We start from the raw sequence: 18,992 nt of genomic DNA, 5'->3' as shown, positions 1-18,992 counted from the left end.
AATATGCAACAGACTTGTAAATGTAAATACTGAATCCAATTCAGCATACTCTGACACTGTAATATGGTAGTGTGCTAATCAGGTAGCTTTCGTCTAAAGAAAGTATTAAAATAGCTAAAGAGAGAAATATTTTGTTAGTGGATATACAATATAGAGAGAGGTAAATTGTGACATCAAAAACAAAATGCGTAGATGGGGATAAAAAGGTAGAGCTTTTGCATGTCATTGGAATTAATTTGTTGTCAGTGTAGTATTTACTGTTGTCTCTCTAAGATGTTTTATGTGAGCCATGTGGCAACAAAAATGTAAAAACCTACAGTAGATTCACAAAAAGTAACAAGAATGGACTCAAAGAGCAACAGTATCCAAATTTATCAGTTCACAGTTCTAACTGTTGTGCAGAACAGTTGAGTTGTCCTGGTCTCCACATCATCTTTCAAGATCAGCCAAAGAGGACTCTCCTTAGAAAAGTGAAAGACTAATTAAGCTGTCTGTTATTTTAAGCCAAAGAAATCTTTGGGCACCTCATCTCCTTCCTTATGTCATATAGATGGTGCAGCTGTACTTTTTTAATCGAAAATTTTCTTCCTGTGATATTGCTGTGTGGTTTTAATGAAAAAACTGCCAATGATAAATCATATGAATATCCTGTCTCCTCACTTGGGTTTGATTAAGACTTATTAAGAAGCCACATGTAGGTACTTTGTGGTTTGTCTTGTGTATCCTTAGAGATAGAGATTTGCAGTGTTCGTTGTGACATATTTGTTGGTGATAGCTGCTTGTTTTTGAAAATCAAATTTTGCCTTGCTAATTGCCAGAAACATTTGTCTTTAAAACAAAAATATTAGCTAAATGATGTTCTCAGAAAGATTTCTTTATATTTAAGACAATTTATCTTCAATATTTAGTACAGTGCCATTCAGCCATTCAATAAATATTAGCTGAGCATCTGTGAAGTTATAGAGAGGGGAAATATAGAGCTTATACACAGGCACAGGCCTCACTCCAATCCTGGGCCCTGGCAAGGCCTCAGACAATGCTTGCAGACTGCAGGCACCTTGGTTAGCATGCCCAGATTGGGAAGCATTCGATGACAAGGAAAAGAGGTCTGTTCACAGAGTCTTTGATGTTAAAGGAGGAACACATTTTGCTGTATTTCCAGTGTTCTTAGGCTGGTCTGCGGGCAGGACTCAGCTGCACCAAAGCTCCATGTGCAATAGAGCCTCAGTTCATAGACTTTGAGTCTGGGCAATCACTCAGGCTTTGAACTCTGAGTGCCACCCCAGAGGCACTAACCTTAGGTTTAAGTGGTTTAAGAATCACCACCCACAAGAACTCAATAGCTCTGCAGTTGGTAATTACATCAGCTCTGAGCAGAGGTGGGTTAATCATGAAGTTAATGAAGCATGTTCTTCAGAGCCTCTCCTTGCACCAGCCCCTTCTAAGTCCCGAGGGGGGCCCTAGGGCTGCGGCTGAAGCAGAGAGGACTCTATGATCCTTGCCCCCTCACCATGTCTTCTGCCTGCCTTTTGCCTGTGGAAAACTTTAGTCAAAGAATATGTTGAATTGGAGAAGCGAGAAATGTGGAAACAAAGAAAAACAGTCAGAGGAGACTAAATAATAATAATGTAGTCATTAAGCACTGTCAAGGACCTTTAGTTCTTTCTCAAGGGTTATAGATGATATTCTGAGCCGTGTCCTGTGAGCTGTCTTATAGACACAAAACACCAGGTGGAGCAGTGGACTACATGATGACCACACTGTACCTAGGACTTGAGCGTCCACAATTCTGAGAACTGACCACAAAGACATGGGAACAAGTACACCCAGGCACTAAAGATCAACTGTACCTAAAACAACCAGTGGATGCTTTGGATGGCATCACCAACTTGATGGACATGAGTATGAGCGAGCTCTGGGAGTTGGTGATGGACAGGAAAGCCTGGTGTGCTGCAGCCCATGGAATCGAAAAGAGTCAGACTCGACTGAGGGACTGAAATGAACTGAAGACAACCAAGATGATGCTAATCAGACCACTGATGACCAATTTGAAGATGACTGTTAGAGATGACTGTGCTGTTTCTGCATATAACCTCCCCCAATCCCAGCTCTGCTATAGAAGGTCTCACCTTCTTCTTGTCATGGGGTGGGCGGAGTCGGCCCTTGTACAGATGTCCACCACCCTCCCCGCCAGTTGCTGGCATCTGGAATAAAACAAACTTTCCTTTCCACCAACCTGGCCTGTATACTGGCTTTTGAGCGGTTAGCAGCTGGATCCCTCACACATACCTTTTGGTTACATGGTCACAAGGAGATAGGTTTTGAATGTGCCATTTGCTTCAGTTGAGGGAAAAAAAAATTCGGCAAAATTATTTCTTACCCAAAGGTGAAGAATTTAATGAACTACATGGAGAACTAAATCCAGGAATCAGATTTGTTCCAGAAATCAAGAAGAAACAGAAGAGGTTTGGAAAGTACATGCTGCTTTTTCATTAGCACAGGATTGGTAGAATGTAAAAATAAGATGAAAGATGATGAACTGACTAACTCAGAGCAAAGGAGAGCTGTTTAAGGATGAAGGTCAAGATGCTCAGAGACAAAAATGGGGAAATGGAAACACAACTGTCAGCACAGATTGATGTAAAGGGAGGAGGAGCTGCACCAGGTGTGGATGCTCTTACGCAGAAGTTTAGGTCTAGTTGTTGGTCAATCAGTGATGGTGACTAGGAATCAACCAAGCCCCAAAGAGGAATCAAGTTGAGACCTGAGGGAGCAGCTTGGGATGAAGACACAGAAGGAAGAGGAGATCCAGAAAAGTACCTGCTTCATGTGACAGATTTTGTCTTCCTTTCACGTCTTCAGAATAGGCTCTGTTCTGATGCTGGAACAACTGACTCCCAAATCTCAGAAGGAACACGCACATGCATACACACATTCATTACCAACCTGCAAACGTACTGTGGTCAGTGAGGCTCCACTAGCTTACACGTGTACCATGTGGAACACGCAGCTTCTGGGGCAGGAAAGAGAGAAACCAGAGTTGAATGGGGTTTTCATGCCTCTACTCAGAAGTGACACAGGTGACAACACCCACGTTTCATTGGCCAGAATGAGTCACTGGGAGATAGAAAAACAGCGATTTGATGAATATTACTATTGATGCCACACCCTTGGTAGCAATGCTGTCAGTTTTTTTTTTTTTTTCTTGCCTTGGCGAAGTTTCTGAGGTACAATTTTGTGCAGAAATTAAATGTCATTAGACCGTCCCCAGAATGGGATTTGAAGAAGGCCTTCTGTATCTGGTTCCTTCGTCTGGCGTGTCTCTGGCTCCTTATTGCACTTCTGTCTGTGCTGAGTGGGAGTAGTCAGATTCGTGTCTCCCCTGCCCCCACCATCCTCCCCACTCAGTATCACTAACTGCAGGGTGATTTTCAGCATTTGTTTATGCATTCATTACTTTATTTATCCACTATTTGTTAAGCTCTCTCTATGTGTCTTTACTTGACTTTAAGGAGATATTGAAGAGTAAGACACATCCTCTCAAGAAGCACCCACCTTAGAGACAGTGAGCAAAGTTTTACAGATTAAATAAACACAGCAGTAATTTTGAGCTGGAGGAATCAGAAAGAGTTCATAGACGTGACAACTCTGTGCTTTTAAAAACAAGAGAAGATTTATGAATTTTCTTTCTGTAATGGGCTTAAAAATGTGTCCCTAGGCAATGGCACCCCACTCCAGTACTCTTGCCTGGAAAATCCATGGACAGAGGAGCCTGGTGGGCTGCAGTCCATGGGGTCACTAAGAGTTGGACACGACTGAGCGACTTCACTTTCATTTTTACTTTCATGCATTGGAGAAGGAAATGGCAACCCACTCCAGTGTTCATGCCTGAAGAATCCCAGGGACGGGGGAGCCTGGTGGGCTGCCGTCTATGGGGTCGCACAGAGTCGGACACGACTGAAGTGACTTAGCCTTAGCCTAGCTTAGAATTGAAATATACATAAATGTAATATGCTCTATTTTTATCATGGATTTCATCTTGTGCACTAGCAAGGGATATTTGTGTGGATTGAAAGTTCCATAAAGTTAACACAGACTCTCCCATTTAAAATTTATCCCTCAACTTAGCTTGGGTTCATGGTAATAACTGTCTTGTCATTTCTAGTTCAAGCTCCCTGCTGAGACTGGTTCTCCTCTATTTCAGGAGGCATCTTCTTGTCTCTCCTCCCACAGGTGGTGCCTGGGGTCAGAGGGCTTCTTCCTTTCCAACAGCAGTAGGGAAGGACCCTTTGTCTGCATGCTCTCCACTTAGAATCTGCTTGTCTTTGATTTCTTAGCTTTGATCTGCTCTTGTCTCTGAGTATCTGATGTTGCACTATGGAGGAATGAATGAGGCCAATTCAGTTCCACACTCTGTTCGATGTTTCTGGTTATAGACTGTAAAGGGCTGAAGAGAGATGATGGGCTGGACATCAGCCAGCTCATGACCTTGCTCTTTCCTTCATGCTCTTGTGATGAAGTGGTCTTTGGTAAAGGAGTCTTTACTAACCTTGGTCCCATCCATGCAAGGAACACAGATGGTGAAGGGGGTCTCCAACGCTTTGGTGTAACAACTCAGTTAATCATTTTCCTTTAGAGTTGTACACCTCTTTTTTAATTTAAAAATATTTTGTATTTTAGTCTGTCTGATTGGTCCTGAGGAACTTTTCCTCAAGCAAGCAGGTTTAATTATTAACTTTCCTAGCAAAGAGATTACTGAACCTCTGACCACCATTTTCTCATGGTGATTTGGGAATAATAATGCTACATGTTGTATTACTTCACAATCCATAAGGACAAATAGTTAGCCTAAGTGAAAGAACAAGATTCTGCTCTTTACTTCTGTACTTCTAATTCAAGGTGGAAGATGTTTAAATTTTTTTATAACTAAATTTCTTCCTGTTACAGTTGTGTGTGGTTTGAATTGAAAATATGCCTAATGACCGATACATAAACATCCTGACCACTTGGCCATATCTGATTAAGACCAGAACAGGAGGCTTCATGGTCTTCACCTGTCAGTGTTCTGTGGTTTGTCTTCTTTATCTTCAGATATGTAAAGAAATTTGCAGCGTTTATACATGTTTAGAACTGGCTGTCTCAGCACTGCTCTTGTACTGGGGCTAGGTTGTTTCTAGTTACTGAAATTTATTGCATTCATTGCATAAAGGCGTTGAAGTGAACCATATATAGCTCATACCATTTAATAGTATTGAAATATCATTAAAACAAATGATGCAGCTTGCATTGTGCTGTTACATCCTCACAACAAGTTAAATTATTTCTCAAAAGATTCCTTTTTTATTGAAATAATTTGTGTAAAATACCAGGCTGACATTCATTCATTCAGGTATACAAGAGACATCATTACGATTTTTAGTTAGCCAAGCACTGGGGATATGGAGGTGAATTAGACACAAAATGTTTTACCAAGTATATCTGAGTTTATAAAGTAAAATGATTAAGGAAACAACTTAATTCACAAAAGCTCACCAGTGGTAAGGTCGAGGTTCTTGAGCAGTTACATGGGGCACAGAGAGAAGGAGTGATGTGTGGAAGACTCACAGCTCTGATTGGCACCAATGACCATCACAGCATGTGGTTCCTGGGAGAGTTCTGACAGCCTCAGTCAAGGCTCCAGGTCACAGAATTGAATTCCTGTTCTAGAGTACTGGGATTCCTGGGATGAGATGGTGGGAGATGCCCTAACACTGCTTCTCTACTACTACTACGTGTATAAGTATGTGTGTGTGTTAGTCGCTCAGCTGTGACAAACTCATTGTGACTCTGTGGACTGTAGCCCCTCCAGGCTCCTCTGTCCATGGGATTTCCTAGGAAAGAATACCGAAGTGGGTTGTCATTTCCGTCTCCAGAGACTCTTCCTGACCCAGGGATCTAACTCAAATCTCCTGCATTGCAGGCAGATTCTTTATCATCTGAGCCAACAGGAAAGCAAGTTAACAGTAGTACATAATACTACGACTATGCACTACTGCTATTGCCTGGAAATTTCCATGGACAGAGGAACCTGGCATGGGTTCGCAAGGTGCTGGCCACGACTGAGCACATCAGCATCAGCACACGTACTACTTTAACTAGTGTTGTAATATCACATGCTAATGCCAACTCACCTAATCCTCACCAAAATCAGTCATCTTGGTGGGATCATCACCCTCCTTTTACTAATCAGAGAGTGTAAGAACCCTGTTCAAGGCCCACACTTGACATGTGGCTAAACTGTGAGCCAAGACCAGGCAGTCTGGCTCCTGAGCCTGTTTTCCTGACCCTGTACTGCACTCTCTCATGTTCATTGTGGACACAGCTGGATTAGTGTCCTCCCTAAAACTTTCCTCCTTCAAATCTTTGATGAGATTGGATACTGAGATTTCTTTATGTGTCAGAAAGATGTAGCTTCTTCCAAGGGTGAGTTGGTCCATGTTGACCCTGCACCCCCAGCTCTGGGGTAGAGGGTCAGGGTGCCAGTGGGGCACCAGGGTGCCAGGGTGGGGACAGGCTGCCAGTCCTGAGTTTGCCGCTCCTTATAACCCATCCCTTTTTATATAGGGTCTGGAGCTGCTAACAGCATCTTACCTGTGAGATCTCCATCCCAAGTTGAGACCATGTGTATATGTACCTGGTTCAGTAAACACATCCCTGTGTCACCCTGTGGGAGGGATGACTAGACTTCAGGAAGCACGTCCTATGTACTTGGTGTCTGGCTGGTGGTTTCTGGTGATGGTGTGGACTCCACAACTGGGTAAGGAATGATGACTCTGGGCCCAAAGGGAGTACAGCATCAATTCTAAGTGACTGAGCAGATCCTGGTCTTACTTCAGCAACTGAGTGTAAATTTTGGTTTTGATATTTATAATAAGTTTTTATCATTAATGTGGTAAAGCTGCAGATATAGAAGGAGATGGGGTCAGGTACAGTCACGGGGCTTGAGAGTGAGAGGACCAGATGACAAGGAAGTGATTCTTGAATAAATAGTGGATAAATATTAGCATATTTAGAGGAAGAGAAGCACGTGTTCAACTGTCTTTTCTCCCGTCTCAAATATGAAGGACAGGCATGGCAGGACAGAGAAGTTGTGTCTGCTGACTGGGATGAGGGGTCCCTCTGGTGGGGGATGTGGCAGGGCTGTGGACTAACCTGCAGCTGCCCTCAGTGTTGGCCCTACTGAGACCTTAAGGTGGGCCATGGGTGGTCTTGAAGCTGTCTCTGAGCTCTGGTGGGGACCCTCGGGCCTGTGTGTCACAGATGCTTCCTTCCACGTCTGTGCTGAAAAGATGGAGTCAGGGTGAGGGGGCCTCAGGGTGGGCTTGTGTGGACCACAGGGCTGCATCATGGGAATCTTGAGCCTGAGGGGGCACGAGGAAAGGGGGCAGCACATTAGTGACCTTGAATTTCGATGGGGGAGCTCTATCTTGCATCACTTATGGCCCTCTCAGTCTCTCTATTCATCCCTGGGGTACCTTCTGGGGGAGCATCTGGGAGCTTCTCTGATGAGTGGAAACAGAACAGGGCAGCAATGGCTACACTGGACATCATCCCTTCTGCTTGGATCTGTCCCCTCAACCCACCTGGGATTCCATTCTTGCCGCCACCTTTCCTCTTAAATGCAGAACAGAGGAGGTGGGTTCATTGGTGGTTTCAGGCAGCATGAACCCCTTTTTCTTCTCTGCTTCACTCACCCCTTCTTGGCCCCCTGCCTGCAGCTATCATGTAGCAGACTTTCTATTTCCCCATCTCTCTGGAACTGTTCCCTTAAATTATATTTTGCATCTTCTTTAGTTATGGTTTTATAATACAAATGTATTCTGAATCTTATCAAACCATACTCGCAGCATATAAAGGGGGTACATGTGAAGTTTAGAAAACTTTAGTCTTTCCAAAGTATAATTTTATTTTTGTTTTCGTTGTTTAGTCACTTAGTCGTGTCCAACTCATTTTGACACGATGGACTTAGCTGCCCAGGCCATTCTGTCCATGGAATTCTCCAGGCAAGAATACTGGAGTGGGTTGCCATTTCCTTCTCCAGGGGATCTTCCTGACCCAGGGATCGAATCCACGTCTCTTGCTTTGTGGGCGGATTCTTTACTGCTGAGCCATCAGTGAAGCCCCATGTTTTCTTCTAGAGATCCCTGCTCCTAATTTGGTGGGCTAGAGTTGAATGACGACTCCTAATTTCTCTTTGTTTCCTTTAATAGCAATCTCTTTCTCTCTGTCAGCATCATTTAGTGACTAGCTGAAAGAGATACTTCACATAAAATGAAATGCAATAAACAGAAAGGGATTTAACTCGTCTGAATGTCCCTATAGGGAACCCGCCTGCCATTGCAGGAGACACAGGTGACATGGTTTTGATCCTTGAGTCAGAAAGATCCCTTTAGAAGGAAATGGCACCCCCCTCCAGTATTCTTGCCTGGGAAATCCATTGGACAGAGGAGGCTGGCGAGCTACAGTCCATGGGTTGCAAATAGTCAGACACGACTGAGCACGCAGGCACTTGCTCCAGGACCAAGTCTCCAGATCATTCTGAGAAGGGGGAAAACCCTGCAATCTCATCCCCCCAACTTGATGGGTCTCACTTCATGCCTCCACAGTCACCTGTGAATTCATGTCCTTCTGGTCCTCACTTTCTGCTGACCTGATAAATACTCTTGTATTTCAAGACTTCTTGTAGTTCTCTGCTTCCACACTGAGCTCAGTGCCGGGGAAGATCAATACTCGATTCTACAAAAGTTATTCTCCATGGGTCAACAGATTCCACACCCAGACCCTGTGAGATCTCACAGTCTGCAGATATTGACCAGGGTGATGAGGGGAGAGAAAGGCACTCATGGTTTTTGATGAACCGTTTCTACCCCAGTCCCAGTGGTGGGACCCAGCTGTCAGGACTACGGAAGCAGGAGGTCAAAGGACTATGTTGCTCATATAAGGAGATGTTGAAGATTCAGAAGCTCATTGGTGTCTGAGCTGCAGAAAGTGGCTGATGCAGCCTCCAATAGTGCCTGAAATGGTGAAAGGTGTCGCTATTGGTTCTCTGGAGGGAGGGTGTAAGGGGTGGTCTATATAGACCCCGGTCGGCACCCTGATGCTTCCTCACAGGCTGATCCTGCAGCTGGGACTGTGACCTTGAGGATGTGGGGTCAGGATGGCTCTGGGCAGACACCTCTCCCTGTGGGGACTCTGTGTCCTCCTCCTCGGCACCGTGGTGGGTGGTCAAGGTAAGAGCTGCCCCTCTGTCCTGGGTCCACAGCAGGGAGTGGATTCCTTGGTGAAGGGAAAGTTGTCTGGAGTTCTCAAGCCGAGCCTCAGTGTGTTTGACCAAAAAAGAACCATGCTGATGTGAATACAGGCCCATCTCCTATGGGGGGTCCATTGGTCATAGCAGCAGATTTTACAGAGCAGTAAGGTTTGTTCTGGACCAAGCTGGGTCAGCCTAAGTCACCTCCACGGTCTTCCTTGTTTTCAGGGAGCTTCTAGGAGTCCCAGTGGCTCCCAGTATGTGGAAGGTCCAGTGACTGAGCTCAGCTGGTACTCTGGGCTGTTCCCACATGCTCCATGTGCCTGGTGTGTGAGCACTGCCCCTGGGTCCCCGTGTATCCTGTGTCTTCGTTCCTGTAGGCTCTGTGATTGTGTGTGTGTGTGTGTGTGTGTGTGTATGTGTGCAGGTGAGAGGTGTGTGAGGGTGTGTGTGTGTGAGGGTATGAAGAGTGTGTGTGTGTGAGTATGTGAGGGTGTGTATGTGTGAGGGTGTATGTGGGTGTGAAGAGTGTATGTGTTTGTGGAGTGTGTGAGGAGTGTTCAAATGATGTATTAAGGTGTGTGAGGAGTATGTGTGGGTAAGTGTGGGTGAGTGAGGAGTGTGTGAGGAGTGTATGAGGGTGTGTGAGGCTGTGTGTGTGTCTGTGTGAGGGGAGGTGGAGCCTGTCTGTGTGAAAGGAACAGAGCTGCTGAGCAGGGAGTGAGTCCGCTGGTCTGTGAAGCACAAGGGGTGTCCATAGAGCTGGGTGTCATGGCCACTGCATGTAACTGGATCAGAGATAATCGTGCACTTGTATGCCTCTCTCTGGCTCCATCCCCCATCTCTCGGGCTCCCCTCTGCTTGTTGCCATGTCTGCCCAGCACTGGGCTCTGTGAGAGGCTCTGCCTGCTGGCCTTACCTGTTCCCACCACGTGTCCATTAAGGAGCAGAGAATCCTGCATCCAGGAGAGGGGACCTCTTGTCTGTTCAGTTCAGTTCAGTCGCTCACTGATGTCTGACTCTTTGCAATCCCATGGACTGCAGCACGCCAGGCCTTCCTGTCCATCACCAACTCCCGGAGTCTACCCAAACTCAGGTCCATTGAGTCGGTGATGCCATCCAACCATCTCATCCTCTGTTGTCCCCTTCTCCTCCCACCTTCTCTCTTTCCCAGCTTCAGGGTCTTTACAGATGTGTCAGCTCTTCACATCAGGTGGCCGAAGTATTGGAGTTTCCGCTTCCACATCAGTCCTTCCAATGAAAGACTTGTCCCTCTGTTTGTAAAGATCAGTTGATGTGCAGTCCCACGTGTATAAGTTCCCAAGTCCCTGCCCCGGTCCCCGTGACTCATTTCCTGATGTGCTGGGGGCTTGGGATGGTCTTTCCCCTCCCAGGATCTGCTGTGACTCTGTAGGGAGCACTTTCTCTCATGCCTTCTCCTGTCCCTCACTCCCTGGGAGCTGTTTTCCCCTGAGTGAGGGTGGAGTATGTTACCAATCCTTCTGTCGTGGTCTGCAAGGTTTCTTTGGACAAATCCGCTGACCTCCTTATGGGAGTTCTCTTGGGTGACAGCATTTTTTTCTTCTCTTTAGACTTTCAGAATTCTCCTCTTTCTCTTTGCATTTGAGCAATTTACTCTGTGAGTCTTGGAGAAGGTTGTTTTGGATTGAGATTTTGGGGTGACTTATTAGCTTCTTAAACTTAGATGCCCAGATTTTTCCCCAGGTTTGGAAATTCGCAGCCTGTCTTTCTTTCTTTTTTATAATTATTTATTTTCGGCTGTGCTAGGTCTCCTTGCTGCATGCGGGCTTTCTCTAGCTGTGGCAAGCAGGGGCTACTCCTCTCTGCAGTGCACAGGCTTCTCACTGCAGTGGCCTCTCTTGCTGGAGACCCCAGGCTCTAGGTGCACACGTTTGAGCAGCTGTGGCACACTGGCTTAGTTGCTCTGTGGCATGTGGAATCTTCCTGGACCAGGGATTGAACCCATGTCCCCTACATTGGCAGGTGGATTCTTAACCACTACACCACCAGGGAAGTCCTCAGCCCTTAATTCTTTTCTCCTTCACTTCTTCTGTTATGACTCCAGTCCATACACTGTTTCTCTTTATGGTGTCCACTGGCTTTCTATATTCCTTTCATTCTCTTTTGGCTCCTCTATTTGGATGCTTTCAACTAATCTTTCTTCTAACACATTGATTCCTTTTTCTTTTTCTTTCCCTTGGTCAAGTCTGTTGTTGAATCTCTGTGTTGAATTCTTCAGTTTACTCATTATATTGTGCATGTTAAGTTGCCTCAGTCATGTCTGACTCTTTGTGACCCTATGGACTGTAGCCCACCAGGCTGCTCTGTCCATAGGATTCTCCAGGCAAGAATACTGAAGTGGGTTGCCATGCACTCCTCCAGGGGATCTTCTGGACCCAGGGATCAAACCCGAGTCTCTTAGATTTCCTGCACTTGCAGACAGGTTCTTTACCACTAGTGCCACCTGGGAAGCCCATTCATTCATTATTCAGCTTCAAAATATCTGAAGAATTGAAGAAGTGAAAGTCACTCAGTCATGTTTGACTCTTTGTGACCCCATGGGTACACAGTCCATGGAATTCTCCAGGCCTTACTGGAGTGGTTAGTCTTCCCCTTCTCCAGGGGGTCTTCCCAACCCAAGGATCAAACCCAAGTCACCAGCATTTCAGACTGATTCTTCACCAACTGAGCCACAAGAGAAGACCAAGATACTGGAGTGGGTAGCCTATTCCTTCTCCAGCAGATATTCCTGATGCAGGAATTGAACCGTGGTCTCCTTCATTGCAGATGGATTCTTTACCAACTGAGCTATCAGAGAATTGCAAAATATCTGGTTAGTTCTTTTTTTTTTTTTTTTTTTAAGTAGAGTCTTCTGATGCTGGGAAAGATTGAAGGTGGGAGGAAAAGGGGACAACAGAGGATGAGATGCTTGAATGGCATCACTGACTGAATGGATATGAGTCTGAGTAAACTTGGTGAGTTGGTGATGGACAGGGAGGCCTGGTGTACTGTAGTCCATGGGGTCTCAAAGAATCAGACATGACTGAGTGACTGAATTGAACTGAACTGAACCCTGGGAATGTCTCCATCTATGATGTTCCTACTAATGAACTCCTTTTTATGTGCAGAAACCAGAGTCATCTTATTATTTAATCGCTAAAGTGACATCTCATCACTTTTGTCAAATTCCATCTGTTAGATGCGTGTTACAGGTACATTGGAGTGTGGAATTACGCAAAGATATGAACACCAGATGGAAGGAATAACCAGGACACTTTAGAGCCTGTTACCCCAGCCCTCTGTTCCTGAGCTGGATGAGATGCTTCCTATGGACAGGGAAGGAGAGGGAGGATTCCTCCCTGGGTCCCGGGCCATGAGCTGCAACTGAGATGGAGAAGCTGGACCCTAGTAGCCTTGGGCATATCTACAGGGAGGGCAACATCCAGAGCCTCTGAAGGCCTGTCCTCGGTGGTGTCCCTGGAGCTGGTTCTATAGGCTCCTGAGAAATACTTGGTGCCTCCCTTCCTGCTCCGTGTTCAGTGATGGCACATTGGGGGCTTAGAGTTAGCCACACGGGGAATGCTTATACCACAGAGGTCAGGAAATACTATATCCCATGCACTGTTTTGCTCCTCAGACAGCTAATGTTTTAAATATTATGCCACGCTAAGTCTCCTAAAATCTTTCCTGTTGTGTGTCTCTCTTGCAGCTCTGGAGCTGAGGCTGAAGGATGGAGCCCACCGCTGTGAGGGGAGAGTGGAAGTGAAGCACCAAGGAGAATGGGGCACAGTGGATAATCTGGAATGGAGCTTGAAGGATGCATCTGTAGTGTGCAGACAGCTGGGGTGTGGAGCTGCCATTGGTTTTCCTGAAGGGGCTTATTTTGGGCCAGGACTTGGCCCCATTTGGCTTTTGTATACTTCATGTAAAGGGGTGGAGTCAACTGTCAGTGATTGTAGGCATTCTAATATTAAAGACTATCATAATAATAGCCATTCCCAAGATGAGGATGCTGGAGTAGTCTGCTCAGGTAAGTCCTGTCTGGTCTGTATGGGGATCTCTAGCAGGAAAAGCCTCTGTCTTATTACCAGAATGACTCGAGATTACGGATACAGCCTTTAGAACATACTTGGGTGAAGGGTCTTTGTGATGTCACAGGAGGCAGAGGTGAGGTCAAAAGTTTCATACAGATTCAGCTTCTGGATTCGACCTCTGTGACACAGTCTCAGCATGGTAATTGTTCTGTATTCTTTGACATAATGGTCAGTAGGGTGTGGCTACATTGATGGGGGGGTGGTGTCATAGGAGAGTTGTAGGCAACAAGGTTCATTATCCTCATTGGTCCTAAAAGTCAGGGTCACCACACTCCATCAGGTTGGTATGTGGGTGATGTGCCAATAGAACAGGCTCAACCAAGCAATGGTGACCCCACAAGGGCATGTGAAGACCCATGGACAGGTGACCATACCCGAAGTCATGGTGCAGTTACACAAGGAAAAGGTGTGAGAGAAATTCAGTGGTGCATTTAAATGTCCCTAGGTCACAGTCAGAGGAGGCCAGAAGCGGGACTTGTGGCAGGGAAAATCTCATCACACTGGTGTACCTGATGAATCAAGTGGGGAGCTCACACCACATTTGCAGGGATGTTGAGGGAGCAGGAAAATGAAGTCTTGAAGTTTACAACACAGTAGCCGAAGCACATCACATTTAAGAGGCAGTGAATCTAAGAGTTCATGGGGTTCTCAAGGCAGGAATACTGAAGTGGTCTGCCTTTCCATCTCTAGTGGACCATGTCTTGTCAGAACTCCCCACTAAGACCCGTCTGTCTTGGGTGGCCCTACATGGCATGGCTCATAGTTTCATTGAGTTAGACAAGGCTGTGTTCCATGAACTGTGAATGTGCAGATGTTCAAGCTGGATTTAGAAAAAACAGAGGAACCAGAGGTCAAATTGCCAACATCCATTTGATCACTGAAAATGCAAGAGAGTTCCGGAAAAACATCTACTTCTACTTTATTGACTATGCCATAGCCTTTAACTGTGTGGATCACAACAAACTGGAAAATTCTTCAAGAGATGGGAATACCAGACCATCTGACCTGCATCCTGAGAAATATGTATGTAGGTCAAGAAGCAAACAGTTAGAACTGGACATGGACCAAAAGGCTGGTTCCAAATCGGGGAAGGAGTACATCAAGGCTGTATATTGTCACCCTGCTTATTTACTTATATGCAGAGTACATCATGAGAAATGTTGGACTGGATGAAGCACAAGTTGGAATCAAGATTGTCGGGAGAAATATCAATAACCTTAGATGCAGATTACATCACACTTATGGCTGAAAGCAAAGAACAAAAGAGCCTCTTGATGATAGTGAAAGAGGAGAGTGAAAAAGTTGGCTTAAAACTCAACATTCAGAAACTAAGATCATAGCATCTGGTCCCATCACTTCCTGGCAAATGGGGAAAAGTGGAAATAGTTTCAGACTTTTTTTTTTGGCTCCAAAATTACCGCAGATGGTGACTGCAGACATGAAATTAAAAGACGCTTGCTCCTTGGAAGAAAAGCTATGACCAACCTAGACAGCATATTAAAAAGCAGAGACATTTCTTTGCCAAAAAAAGACCGGTGTAGTCAAAGCTATGGTTTTTCCAGTAGTCCTGTATGGATGTGAGAGCTGAACTATAAAGAAAGCTGAGTGCCGAAGAATTGATGAAGACTGAAAAATTGATGAAGAATTGAAGAAGACTCTTGAGAGTCCCTTGGACTGCAAGGAGATCCAACCAGTCCCTCCTAAAGGAAATCAGTTCTGGGTGTTCATTGGAAGGACTGATGCTGAAGCTGAAACTACAGTACTTTGGCCACCTCATGCAAAGAACTGACTCATTGGAAAAGACCCTGATGCTGGGAAAGATTGAAGGTGGGAGGAGAAAGGGATGGCAGAATGAGGTGGATGGATGGCATCACCGACTGAATGGACATGAGATAGAGTAAACCCTGGGAGTTGGTGATGGACAGGGAGGCCTGGCATGCTGCAGTCCATGGTGTTGCAAAGAGTCAAACATGACTGAGGAACTGAACTGAACTGAATTGAAGCTAAGAGGACCTGATGTGGCGCCTAAGAAGTACTCAGTGCTACCTAAGTGTGTTTGACCTATGCCAAGGTGGATGCAGGAAAGACAGCAGTGAAACTAGGGTGTGAATGGGTGCTCACAGTGTTTGGCAGAGATGCTTCTAGTTGTTATCACAATTGCAGATTGGATGTCCAGGTTATTAATCACATCAGAAGAACTGGACTGGAGGAAGATATTGTCAGTTATCCCAGTGAATTCCCTAAGGTAGAAGGCTGGTCTTAGGATAGTACCACCCCATCTAATGGGATGGTGGGACAGGGGAGCCCTGAAGACATCTGCAGTAGGTCCTTAACAGCCACAGCCAATCAGATCTTGGGTGTTTATGTACAGGAAGATCATTGGAAAAGTGATCTTTTCTAATCTCACCTTCAACAGATCTTTGATGATTCTAGCTGATGCCCTTAAAGCAACAATTCTTTTCTTTTTTAAAAAGAACTTTATTGAGGTATGTCTGACATACAAAACTGCTTGATAAGTATGCATTTGTGAAACCACTACAGCACTTATGTCATAAGTCTATTCATTTCTTCAAAATGTTTTCTTCCATTCTCTTTATCATTCTTATTAAAAATAATTATTTTCAAGGTGAATTTGAATTTTAGCTAGAAACTTTTGTTTTAAACAAACCTGTTTTCTGGCATCTCAAATAACCTTCCTCATTGTCGTAATGTCATAATCATGGTTCCAACTGAAGATAAATTTGTGGAAATACTACAGGTGTCTCTACCATATTTTGATAAATCAGCATCTGAATGAAATGGAGTGTGTGATGTTGAAACTGTGTGTGAAATTAGAACTCCCAATGTTATCTTAAGAAAACTGATGTCTTGTTATTAATTCCAGTTAAGATATACTTAGAAGTAGAGACTTGGAAGTGCTCTCATATTTAACAAAGGTCTGTCTAGTCAAGGCTATGGTTTTCCAGTGGTCATGTATGGATGTGAGAGTTGGACTGTGAAGAAAGATGAGTGTTGAAGAATTGATGCTTTTGAACTGTGGTGTTGGAGAAGACTCTTGAGAGTCCCTTGGACTGCAAGGAGATCCAACCAGTCCATTCTAAAGGAGATCAGTCCTGGGTGTCCATTGGAAGGACTGATGCTAAAGCTGAAACTCCAATACTTTGGCCACCTCATGTGAAGAGTTGACTCATTGGAAAAGACTCTGATGCTGGAAGGGATTGGGAACAGGAGGAGAAGGGGATGACAGAGGCTGAGTTGGCTGGATGGCATCACTGACTCGATGGATATGAGTTTGAATGAACTCCGGGAGTTGATGATGGCCAGGGTGGCCTGGCGTGCTGCGATTCATGGGGTCACAAAGAGTCGGACATGACTGAGCAACTGAACTGAACTAATATTTAAACCCTGATTGTGGTTTGTACACCCTGATTACCATTGCTCTAACTTAGACTCTCACATTTTTATGAACGGTTCCAGGTTCCTTCTATTTCTCTTTTTGTCACTAGTTTCCTCATCCTGGTCTGTTTTTTCTGTATTTTCAGACATATTTTAATGATGTGAAGATAAGTCAGTGGTAGTGATGTAGCAGAAATAAGATTAGAATTGCATGTGTTTTCATTATCTTAATCAAAACTCTTGGGAGTTTCTTCTGCTCAACCTTAGCAGTCAGGTATGGAAGAGAAATTCTAGCCTCAGTAGTGGATGCTGGAAGTGAAGTACCATATTTAGGAGAAATATAGAGTGGAAACAGGAGAAGGCAATGGCACCCCACTCCAGTACTCTTGCCTGGAAAATCCCATGGGTGGAGGACTCCTGTAGGCTGCAGTCCATGGGGTCGTGAAGAGTCGGACACGACTGAGCGACTTGACTTTCACTTTTCACTTTCATGCATTGGAGAAGGAAATGGCAACCCACTCCAGTGTTCTTGCCTGGAGAATCCCAGGGATGGGGGAGCCTGGTTGGCTGCTGTCTCTGGGGTCGCACAGAGTCGGACACGACTAAAGCGACTCAGCAGCAACAGCAGCAGCAGCAGCAGCAGAGTGGAAACAATAACCAGAGGAGAATGTAGAGAAGTTTGTTTGAAAAAACGAGGAGATTTCAAGGAGTTCAGGTGGAAGATCTGGGAGGGAACACACAAATTGTGAAGGACTGTGGTGCAAGCGTTCCAAGTTCCTTCAGTCCTGTCCTACTCTTTGTGACCCGACTGGACTGGGTTGCCATTTCCTTCTCCAGGGGATCTTCTCACCCAGGGATCAAACCTGGGTCTCCCACATTGCAGGCAGAGTCTTGATTACCTTCTGAGCCACCAGGGACTACAGTACTGAAGTGCAAAATGATGAGGGGATGAAGGTGCAAGGATTGCAGGAGGGGAGGGTTGGAAAGATGCAGGTCAATTCATACATTCACCGCAGCCTATGTGTTACACTTCCTTCCTGCCCTCATTCCTTCCCTCCCTCTCTTCCTTTATCCTGTTGTGGGAGTCATTTCTCAGCTCCGTGGAAGTGCTAGCATTTGTAGCTGGCAGTTTTCTTAGTGGAAAATTTTTATAATATGGATTCTGTTTATTTAACAAATAAGTTTGCTCATATTTTTGTCTTTTTTTTTTGGTATCAGATTTTGGTGAACTGTGTTTCACAAGTAATGTGTTTTTAAGGACTTGGCCCATTTTACAAAAAAAATCCAAATTAGTAACACTGGTTCATATCTCATATCTTTACATGTTGGGAAGATCTACAATGATATTCCTCCTTTTGTTACTGGTGCTGTTAATGTGTTCCTCTTTTTTCTTAATTGGTTTGCTAGAAGATTATCAGTGTTAATGTTCTTTTTAAGAGAATCACTAATGGACTGTATTGATTTTCTTCATCATGTATTTGCTTTCTTCTTAATTGATTTCTATGCTCAGTTTTCATTCCTTTTTTTCAGTTATGATTGTGGTTGCTTTTGTGGAGTCTTGGATCATTTCCTTCTGTTTCTATTTTTATTCTAATGTAATTATCAAGGAAGCATCAAGGTTCTAAATTTTCTTCTAAGCATCACTTTATTTTTAACCCACCAGTTTCAATACTATATAATTTCTTTTGGATTTTATTATCATAAAATGTTTCTTTTTCTCTGAATGAATTCTTTGTCTTATAGCCTGACTTTGTATGATATTAATTTAGATATTATATAGAATTTTCTCTGAATTGTGTTTGCATGGTTTTAATTTTTACCTCTAATATGTTTCTGTGTTTATATTTAAACACATATAAGTTTGTAGACAGTATATTGTTTTGTCTTATTTTATCTGGTCTGATAATCTTGTTTTTTATTTGGAGTACTTAAGTTATTTATTTAATGTAATTATTGACATAATTGGGTTTAAGTGTACTTGCCTGCTATTTGTCAGAGAAGGCAATGGCAACCCACTTCAGTACTCTTGCCTGGAAAATCCCATGGACGGAGGAGCCTGGTAGGCTGCAGTCCATGGGGCTGCTAAGAGTCGGACATGACTGAGCAAATTCACTTTCACTTTTCACTTTTATGCATTGGAGAAGGAAATGGCAACCCACTCCAGTGTTCTTGCCTTGAGAATTCCAGGGACG

General features: G+C 44.5%; 1 protein-coding gene across 1 annotated transcript in view; it reads left to right on the top strand.

Moving 5' to 3' along the window:
• The first annotated feature begins 9,196 nt into the window (after window positions 1-9,196).
• The window catches only part of LOC129644212 (antigen WC1.1-like), a 110,201-nt gene continuing 100,405 nt past the window's right edge, over window positions 9,197-18,992 (top strand). Inside the window, exons 1-2 of the mRNA XM_055569726.1 lie at window positions 9,197-9,269; window positions 13,020-13,340. Of these exons, the coding sequence (XP_055425701.1) occupies window positions 9,197-9,269; window positions 13,020-13,340 (394 nt within the window). The remainder of the gene's footprint in view (window positions 9,270-13,019; window positions 13,341-18,992) is intronic.

The sequence above is a fragment of the Bubalus kerabau genome, chromosome 1 (assembly GCF_029407905.1).
Source record: "Bubalus kerabau isolate K-KA32 ecotype Philippines breed swamp buffalo chromosome 1, PCC_UOA_SB_1v2, whole genome shotgun sequence".
NCBI lineage: Eukaryota > Metazoa > Chordata > Mammalia > Artiodactyla > Bovidae > Bubalus > Bubalus kerabau.
Note: the sequence above shows the minus strand (reverse complement) of the source record. Positions and strands in the feature narration are given on the sequence as shown.